This window comes from Neophocaena asiaeorientalis, unplaced genomic scaffold (assembly GCF_003031525.2).
Source record: "Neophocaena asiaeorientalis asiaeorientalis breed wild unplaced genomic scaffold, Neophocaena_asiaeorientalis_V1.1 scaffold1098, whole genome shotgun sequence".
Taxonomy (NCBI): Eukaryota; Metazoa; Chordata; class Mammalia; order Artiodactyla; family Phocoenidae; genus Neophocaena; species Neophocaena asiaeorientalis.
This window is the reverse complement of record NW_020175055.1, coordinates 23,709-32,988: the sequence shown is the minus strand read 5'-3', so window position 1 is coordinate 32,988 and position 9,280 is coordinate 23,709. Positions and strand designations below refer to the sequence as shown.

At 57.3% G+C, this 9,280-nt stretch overlaps 2 protein-coding genes across 2 annotated transcripts; both read right to left on the bottom strand.

Moving 5' to 3' along the window:
• Positions 1 to 818: 818 nt before the first annotated feature.
• On the bottom strand, positions 819 to 3,948 carry LOC112412347 (fibroblast growth factor 11-like; the record flags this gene model as incomplete). Its single annotated transcript, XM_024764018.1, is given in 4 exon segments — positions 819 to 1,017; positions 1,622 to 1,743; positions 1,949 to 2,096; positions 3,745 to 3,948. Coding segments are annotated over 4 exon segments (634 nt in total), but the record flags the coding sequence as incomplete, so codon positions are not given.
• A 2,073-nt stretch (positions 3,949 to 6,021) lies between these two features.
• Positions 6,022 to 7,664, bottom strand: LOC112412348 (transmembrane protein 102-like). The gene is made up of 2 exons (XM_024764019.1): positions 7,451 to 7,664; positions 6,022 to 7,349 (listed from the first exon to the last, which is right to left on the bottom strand). Exons 1-2 carry the CDS (start codon positions 7,662 to 7,664, stop codon positions 6,028 to 6,030), a joined length of 1,536 nt encoding a protein of 511 aa, XP_024619787.1. The 3' UTR covers positions 6,022 to 6,027.
• Positions 7,665 to 9,280: the final 1,616 nt, after the last annotated feature.

Below are 9,280 nucleotides of genomic sequence, written 5' to 3'. Positions count from 1 at the left end.
CAAGCATCCTTTGCTCCGATCTTCATTTTAGACTCAGAGAACAGGGCACGGAGGCATGTGTGGGCGTTGTTGTTGGTGGTATGTATCACTGCCCAGTATCACTCATTTGATAAATGGTTTTAAAAGTCCCAGCCCACTGAAGCTTTATTTATTTTCTGTATGAAAACTAGAGGCTTGTAGGATCTGTCCACTTTTTTCCAAATCGTCCCATCTCTTCTATACATTTCACTGTTATTTGGAATTCATTAATTGGTTCCCTATGTTAGCAGAGCTATGCAAGAAGGTACAGATGAGAGAACTGTGTTAAGCCACAAGTGGTCTGTGTTTGATTTCATTACTTGCATCTTCTCCACGATCCCATGCTACAATTTATTCACACATACATATGAGCATTCTCCAAGGAATACATGCTCAGAAACAAGGTGTCTGCAGCAGAACCCCAGACATATACACTCCACAACACGTCTGTTCTTTGAGGCATAAACATGGAAGCGGATGCACACACAGAGACGGTCAGATACTCGGACTCTTATATGTATCCAGATACAAAGAGCCATAGCTACACAGCATGCACACACATACACGTACACCCTAATTGAAATGAATTCTCTCTGAAGCCCGTTTGACCAGATGTCTTTGGAAGGAAGAAGTGGAGAGCTTCCCAAACCTCCAAAGGCCAAAGCCTTCCTGGCTTGACCTGTCATAGCATGTGTCCTCTTAAAACACTTATAGCCCCTTAGCTGGGTGTCACTAAATGTCCATGTCAAGGTCAATACCATCCCATGTGGTCCACCTCTTCGCTAGGGGTCCATACTCACCCTCCAGGAGCTTGGGCACAAAGTGGGCGGCTGCCTTGGTCTTCTTGACTCAATCTCCCTTCATGACTCGACCCTCCTTGTCCAGGCCCATGTACCAGACCCTGCCAGAACGACGCTGGCGATAGAGAGCAGAGGCGTACAGGACGTAGTAATTCTCAAAGACGCACTCCTTAAAGTGACAGTCAGCTGTGAAATGTGGCTGAGGAGACAAAGACCCAGAAAGGCACACACAGACAGAAAGACAAAAAGACACATCACTGAACAGAAGGGAGCCCTGGGAAGAACAAGGCAGGATATAATCCATACGTTTGAGACTGGGAGAGCCAACTTCTGAGTCCACGCAGGAACTGGGAGAAAGGGAGCATGAGGAAGAGTCTGATGGCCCCTCGAGGGCCGGGAACTAGACTTCTGGGGGCCTGGGATAAGAAGATAACTTCTCTCTGCTCTACTCCCAACCTCTCACCATCCAGGGCACCTGGAGGGAATTTCTGCTTGGAGGAGTTCCTGAATCCTTCCCCAGCATCCTGAATGACTCTGGGGAAGTGAGTAATAATGAGGTCTAGAGGAGGTTGGAGAAGACACAGGGGTCCTAAAAGGTTGCAAGAGTTGGACATTCAAAGAGCCTGGGTGTATTTAGGAGGCTATTGGAGGAGAAGGGATTGGAGGGACGCTAGAGGAGGTGCTTGGGAGCGGGCAGTGAGGACAGGGTGTCGGCAAGAGCTGGAGGGAGAGGAAGCCCTGAGCTGCAAAATATCTGTAGTTGGGAAGGCTGTAGCTAGGGGAGTTCCCTGACTCCAAGCCACTCTGCCCCCTTGTCTCAATGAGTTGTAGAGCAGCCCCTCAGCATTCATGGCCATGTAGTGACCCAGCTTGGCGCTCTCGATGGTGATTACACGGAGCCCCACAGGGATCAAGTTGAACTGGGCTAGGGGTGGGGAGAAGGGGTATCAGTACCCCAAGCATCCAATCCCCATCTGAGCCCCCCACTCAATTCTGATCCCAGTTCTACTTCTTCCTTTGCGGGGTCAAAGAGCCAGGCTGAAAACAACAGAACCTGAAGCCACAATAGGACTGTCATCTCCTATGCCTGCGCTCCCCCTTCCCACCCAGCAGCTGGATTCCCCTCTCACTGAAAGAGCTGGTGTCCTCTGGGGTGCCCTGGATGCTCCCGTCTGGATTCACCTGGAGGTAGAAACCCTGGCGGCAGAACAGTTTGGTGACGATGCCTTTGAGCTGAGGCTCTGGAGAGAGAGACATTCATCTTGGAACATGACATCTCTGTCCCCAGAAACATTGCTACACTTGGCGGGATCAGAGGAGAGAAAGAAAGGAGGATGGAGGGAAGGAAGAGGGTCCCAGGGCCCCAGCTCCCTGACCCTCTAAGCAAGCTCTATCCCACCTCTCTTTGACTCCAGAGGAAGCTGGGGTGTGGGTCCCTTCTGCTTCCTCTTACCAGCTTTCAGTTTAATTGACTGAAATTTATTTAAAGGTTTAATTCCTACTCTACAGCTCAACCAGGATGGGGGGAGGGGAGAAGAAGGAAGAGGAAAGGGAGAGATACATGGAAACGCAGAGGACAGAGGGAGACAGGCAGAGCTGCTGAAAGTGCAGTGTGTTTGCGAATGTGGGGGGCATTAAGGTGACCCCAGGGTAGGGTCGCACCCTCAGGAGTGGAGGTGGGACTGGACCTGACGCTGACTCAGCACCTGCTGCTCCAGCTGCCGCTCGCTTCGCGCGGGCCTCGCCTTGGCCCACCGCCGGCCTGTCTGACACCGACCCATCTGTCTGTCTGTCTGTCTGTCAGTCTGCTGGCTCACGGGGGCCCAGCCCTCCCTGAGGCTCAGCCTCTCCCCTTCAGCCAGGTAACCCACCTGGGATGGGGGATATTCGGTACTAAACCAAGGAAATGGGGGAGGGGCCAGGGAGCTGGTGAGGCTGGCTGACTCACGTGGGGGCTGGGTCCCACTCAAAGGGTGGGCTGCTGACCATACCACTGCGGAGGGCCGGCGGCGGGGGGAGGAGGACGCCAGCGAGGGGGTGGGGGGTCTCCCCATAGGGGAGCTTAGAGTGGGCGGGAGCGAGGCAAGAGGGACTTCCCGCCTGTCGCACTGGGACGGGGACCACAGGCTAACCCTCACAACTCTCCCCACCTGGTGCTTGTGGCCAAGTTCCTGGTACCCCTTCGTAGACGGTACAACCCCCAGTTTCCGTGCGGGTATCCAGCCCTGTAGTGTGTCTGACTTCCTCGCGGCAGAGGGTCTCCTGAGCCTGTGGGGCCCGATTTCTGAGCCGTGTAGGCGGTCGTGGGGGATTGCCCATCTCCCTTCTTGAAGTGCAGGTCACGGGAGGGGTTCGCACAGAGGGAAGGACTGGCGAGGTAGTTGCAAGGACACCCAGGGGAGAGCTGGGGAGATTGGTACCGAGCCAGGCAAGCTCGACGAGGAGGAACGGATCCAAGGCTCGGAGGAGCGGGAGAACCGGGACAGGGATGGGGCTACCGGAGCCACAGAAACCCTTGGGGTGACCCAGGAGTCTGGAACCCCCAGGCCCCTCCACTGGGCATTGAAAGTATCGCGAGAGACGGCACATAGGCAGAGGATGGTGGGGGTGGGGACTCCTGTGTTGGGAGGGGTTGGCGAGCGGGAGCTTCCAGGCTTCGGGGCACCAGGCTTAGCCCCTCAAGCCTTCCCCTTGCCCTCGAAAGCGAGGAGACTCGGAGTTATGGGCACGAGACAAGGGAAACTGAGGCATCGTCTGGCCGAGAGTTTGTGGTCCAGGCCCACCTCCTTAAACTTTCGGGGAGTCCCCGTCAGTCGGGCACTGCTATTCCGAGTCCCTGGCCTCAACCTCCTAGGCGGATAGGCCCCCGGCCCAGAGACCCCTCCCCAGCCACTCACACGGGCAGTGGTTCGGTCACGTGGGCCGCCCCCCCGCACAGTCGCACCTTGGACAGCAGGATGAGGAGCTGCTTCTGGCAAAGGGACTTGGTGCTGCGGGGACACACGCGCCGCTGCGCCAACACGGGCCGGCTGCCCCCGGGCTCGTGGACCTCCCGCTTCTGCCGGATCAGGCTGCTGGCCAGTGCCGCCATGGCGCCCCAGGAGGAGACACCCCAAAACCGGCAGGCTCCCGGAGCACACTAGTCCCCCCCCCGGAGAAGCCCGCTAGCTCACCAGGACATGCTCTTGACTCTCCGGTCCGACTCGCTGCCTCACCCACGGGACCTGAGGATAAGCCCTAGACGACCCCATCCCAGGCACCAGCTCCCACCCTTGGGCCTCGTGGTAGCTTCGCCAGACCCAGCAGCCTATGTACCTCTCAGTTGACTCAACCCTCGACCTTTGCTCCCCACAGAAATCTCCCCCTTCTCTGATCTGCAATGTCCCTGTCCCCCACTAACACTATCCCAAAGCCAAGACCCTCAAATTTTCCAGGATGTGGTTCCAATATCCCCAGGCACCTTTCCACCCTATTTCCGGGCCCTGCACTCCTGCCAAAGCCATTCTTGTAATTTTAAGGGTGTGGGTCCTTAGCTTTGGGGATATTAGCTCACCCCACCCCTGCTGGGGTGCTGCCAGTGTCTAGGAAGAACCCAACCTTGGTGTCTTTTCTTTTGCCACCCTCGAAGTGAAGAATCCCCCACTGTTTTTCACTGAAATCCCCCAAAAACTATGCCTTGAAATATCCAGACTGTCGCCAATCAGCAAGAAGAGGTTCCCAGACCCTGTCTCTAGACGATACCGCTTTTTACCAAGTCACCCCCATTTCTAGTGGCACAGCATTCCAGCTGCTGAGCCCCTTTCCTCACCTTGTTACCATCCACTCCTTTTGAAGTCACGTCCAAATGCGCCCTTCCTAGTGGTTACACCAGGTGGTTGTCTGAAGGGCCCTGTGTCACCTCGGAATAAGGAGCATAGGTTTTTAGCTTTTTTCTTTTTTACTGGCAGCCCCTAATTTCCTCGGGGACAGCTGGTGCTGTTTAGATCCCACGCCCTCCAATCCAGCAAGCCCCCCGAGAGAGGAGGGCACCCACGTTGTCACAGGTCCCCAAATGTGAACAGACCCGCTATAAGTCAGAGCGCATCAGAGCTTTCTGTGACACGGTTTCCTTGTCCTCCCCGGGACTGCCTATAGCGCCCCCTCTTCCTTCCCCGACGCCCCTCAACCTGTCTGGTCTTGTCGATCCGGGCACGGCTGGCGCTGGCTCTGGTTCCAGGTTCCTCTCTCCCCGTAGCCCGCAAGCGGAGCTTCCCCCCACGCCCGGCTAGGCATCCCAGAACCCAGGAAGGAGTGAGGGTGCCTCCGCAGACCGCCCTCGTCTGACGAAGTGAGCGCTGGGCCTGGCGGCTGGACCAAGCGGAGCGGCGGCAGCGGCGGCAGCGGTAGCGGCTGTGGGAAGCTGAGGCGGCGGCGGCGGCGACAGCGGCTTCCCCCTCTCCCGAGAGCCGGTCCAGGGGCGGCGCAGGGGGCGGCGACGCCGGGAAAGAGCGGGAGGTGAAGCTGGGCCGGCAGAACCCCGGGGTTCCTTGGAGGCAGGGAGTGGAGATGGTCTTAGAGACAGGAGGAGCCGAGGCAAAGCCGCATATCTCGCATGTCTCCGGGTTCAGAGGAGGAGGGACAAGGAGGCGACTTCACTGAATGGAACTCTGGATGGGGGGAGAGGTTGGGCTTAGATAGATGGAATGGCGGATGCCCCGAGAACGGAGAAAGGGACCCTACTGCCCGGGATGGAGGACAGAACTGGATGAGGAAGGTGGGGGGAATAACTGAAGAGATAGCGGTGGTGGTGAGGTCTATCCTGGGGTGAAATCCGGCCTCCTTAATGTCTCTGCTTTTTGTGAGACAAGTTTGTCAGTCCCTGGTCTCCATACCTTTCTCCTTTACACGTTTTTTCAGCAAATATATTACCCCCATCCCGATTGACTCCTAAGAGAAAAGACCATAAGAACTGGAGGGAGATGGATGCCAGAGGCTGCACCGGAGTGGGAGGGGTGCTGGCCACAGATTTGGAAAGTGGAGAGGCCAGAATGGAACGACTTGTGCCAGGGATGGGGCGGGAGGAGGGTAGGAGGAACCGGCAAGGAGTCCTTCTAGAACGGGCTCTTTGCGCCCAAAGCGCTCAGCCGGTCTCCCAGGTGAGGGGAGAGCAGTCCCCTCCACATCCCGCTGGCCAACAGAAGCACATTCCAGGTTAGTAGGAACAGCGTCTTTAATTGGCCCCGCCACCCACGCCGGCTAAGCCACCCCCCTTGCCTGCAGCCTTGGCCTCTTCCACAGCGGCGCGCAGGGCGCGGGCAGGGTCCCTGCGAAGCAGGGCCAACGCCCCGAGCAGCGAAGCGGCGCCGTCCCCCGCACGGAGCTTTTGGCCACTCAGAAAATAGTGGGGCAGCGCCCCGGCCTTGAGCACCCGGCCCGGCTCATCCAGCAGCCCTAGGCAGCAGGCGCCCGCATTCTCGGCTCGCACCAGATAGAGCGCGAGCAGCCGCTCACACGCCCAGTAGAGCAACGTCCACAGGAGGTAGGGCGCTGCGACCCTAGTCCTGGCCACCAGAGGGCGCAGCAGCGCCTGGGCCGCCGCGTGCGCTTGCAGCAGGGAAACGGATATGCGCGTCTTGAGCGCCAGCTCTTGGTGGGCGAAGCAGAACTGCCAGCCGGAGGCATACGGCTGCTCTGTGTCGCTCCCGCCGCCGCCGGGCACCAGGTAGAAGGAAGACGACGCTGAGGCCAGCGGGCCAGCCCACGAGTGGCTCTGAGCCCCCTGGGGCCAGCCGGCCATGGACACCACGGGGGTCAAGTCGAAAAGCAGGAGGCGGCGCGGGGGCCCGGGCGTAGCCAGGAGGATGGTGGTGACCCCCGCGTGGCGGGCTGCGTGGACCAAGCGCGGGGCACCCGGAACCGGAAACGGGGACTCAGTGACCGCAGCCAGCGAAGCAGAGAACCAGGCAGCCACCTGGGCGGGGCACAATGTGGGCCACGCCTCCGGAGCCTCCAATGGCTGTGGCACTGGGCTAACGTCGGTTGCTTTGGTGACGTCAACATTCGTTTTCTTCAGTGGTGAGGGAAAGTCAACATCGGTTACGTCTTGTTGAGGCAACTCTGGCACTGAAACATTACTAGGTGAGTTTTCCAAAGACTCGTGTGCTTCAGGCTCAGTGAGGTGTCGGTGGTCCATGGAGATTTGCGGATCCTTGGGAGATTCTTTGCTTCGGGCTGGGTGGATCGAATCACCTCCTCCTGGGACTGGGGGTCCTAGGCAGTCCTGCCATGCCTCCCCGACCAAGGTTCCACGTAGCTGCTCTGGGAGGAAGAGCCATGTGTAACAGGATCCCACGTCTGGTTGCAGCTCCTGCCCAGTGCTATCTAGACAAAGCACGGGCACCAGGAGTGTGAAGCCGGCCTCGTAATGAGGTCCCCGAGCATCAGGACCTAGAGGTGCAGGCCCCAGATCTAGGGAACCCTCGCGAAGCCCACAACGAAGCAGCAGGAGCTCTGCATGAGGAGGAAAGCAAGGGTCCCGGCGGTGAACGAGACGTAAGGAAAGTTAAGGGATCGTAAAGTCGTGATCCAGAGCCGGGGCGGGGTGAGGCGGAGCTGAGAGCTGCAAGTTCCCGAAGGTTGGGAGGGTGACTTACCAAGCAAAGAGAAAACAAAGTCCTTGGCCAGGAAGAGATTTGGTCCTGGCTTGAGACCTTCACTCCAGCTTGCCTGCACACCCAGCTCCTGGATCAGCTGGGTTAGTTCCTGCAGCTGTGCCCCAGAGCAGAAGTCGATGTCCGTGAGCGGCTGGGCTGGGGCTTGGGGTGGTGGGCCCCACCAGGGAGCACTCCCCCAGACCGCAGAAGCCATATGGCTCTGTCGATTGAGGGCTAGGAAATACACAGACGGGAGGAAGCCAAGACGGGCCGTACCTTTTGCTGCAGAAACCTGACCCCATCAGGACCTAGAGGTGCAGGCCCCAGATCTAGGGAACCCTCGCGAAGCCCACAACGAAGCAGCAGGAGCTCTGCATGAGGAGGAAAGCAAGGGTCCCGGCGGTGAACGAGACGTAAGGAAAGTTAAGGGATCGTAAAGTCGTGATCCAGAGCCGGGGCGGGGTGAGGCGGAGCTGAGAGCTGCAAGTTCCCGAAGGTTGGGAGGGTGACTTACCAAGCAAAGAGAAAACAAAGTCCTTGGCCAGGAAGAGATTTGGTCCTGGCTTGAGACCTTCACTCCAGCTTGCCTGCACACCCAGCTCCTGGATCAGCTGGGTTAGTTCCTGCAGCTGTGCCCCAGAGCAGAAGTCGATGTCCGTGAGCGGCTGGGCTGGGGCTTGGGGCGGTGGGCCCCACCAGGGAGCACTCCCCCAGACCGCAGAAGCCATATGGCTCTGTCGATTGAGGGCTAGGAAATACACAGACGGGAGGAAGCCAAGACGGGCCGTACCTTTTGCTGCAGAAAACTGACCCCAGTTCTTTTCTCTCCCAGAGGCCAAGAGGGTTCCCAAGACACAGTCTGCCAATGGGTCTGCATATGAAGGGCCCTAAATTTAGTCTTGAAAGAGAACAAATAAATACATCCTCCGTCCTTGCCCTTTTCTCATATGCTAGTCCCCACCCCCATGAAACGGTTCACCTGACTCAGCAGGTAGAAAGTAACGGTTTGGGCCCTCCTAACGAATGCAGTAACCTTTGCTGCACCTTGTCTACGTCCCCCTTACCGCTTTTCAGAAGAGGCTAGTGGTTTGCAACTTCCCTCTTAGGTTAGCTACAAAGGCTGGGAAGAGAATGGATAGGAAGATTGAACAGGTAACTACTTCCTGCTGCCTGTAAGGCCACGCCCCTAAATTATAACCACGCTGCTTTCTGGAGACTGTCAGGGTGGTTCTGGACCAGCCCGGCCTCCCGTCAGAGTTCAGTCACTCCTTTCGCTCTGCAGAGATCTCGCGGCTATCCTGGGAGTGGTAGTTTGTCTTCAAAGCTACCAGGGCATTGGGGCCACGCCCCCACATCCTTCCCTGTTCCCTTGAAGTAGTGCCTGATGGAAGTTGTAGTTTCTATGGAGATATGCTATTCTGTGTCTTTATGATAAACTATTCTGTGTCTGTACAAGGCCAGGTGAACCGCACAAACACTCCTTGGGGTTAGAACAGAGGCCTAATAGGATGGATCTGAATAGCAAACCATAATGAGGGACATACCCTAGGGCATGTGGAGAAATAAGGGACTCTATATCTCACTTGGGAGTAGAGGAGCCCTGGTCATTTAAATCTAGAATGGTTCTTGCATGCAATTATAACTTCACTTTAGAGATGAGACCGCAAGCCTAGAGAGGTTGCACATGACTTGTCCAAGGTCAGAGCTCAGCCAGAGAGCTGTTGGAAATGGGCTCTCCAGCTGGGACATAACTCCTTGGAAGGGGTGGTGGTAACGTTAGACAAGAACACACTGATAGTGTGCATGTAGTGACCCAGGGCTGAACATCTG

Bases quoted from the DNA above. Each gene is read 5' to 3' on its own strand.
- LOC112412348 (XM_024764019.1), bottom strand. From the start codon at position 7,664: ATGGCTTCTGCGGTCTGGGGGAGTGCTCCCTGGTGGGGCCCACCACCC. The intron at 7,350-7,450 runs GTAAGTCACCCT...AACTTTCCTTAC, and splicing joins CTTTGTTTTCTCTTTGCTTG to GTCTCGTTCACCGCCGGGAC.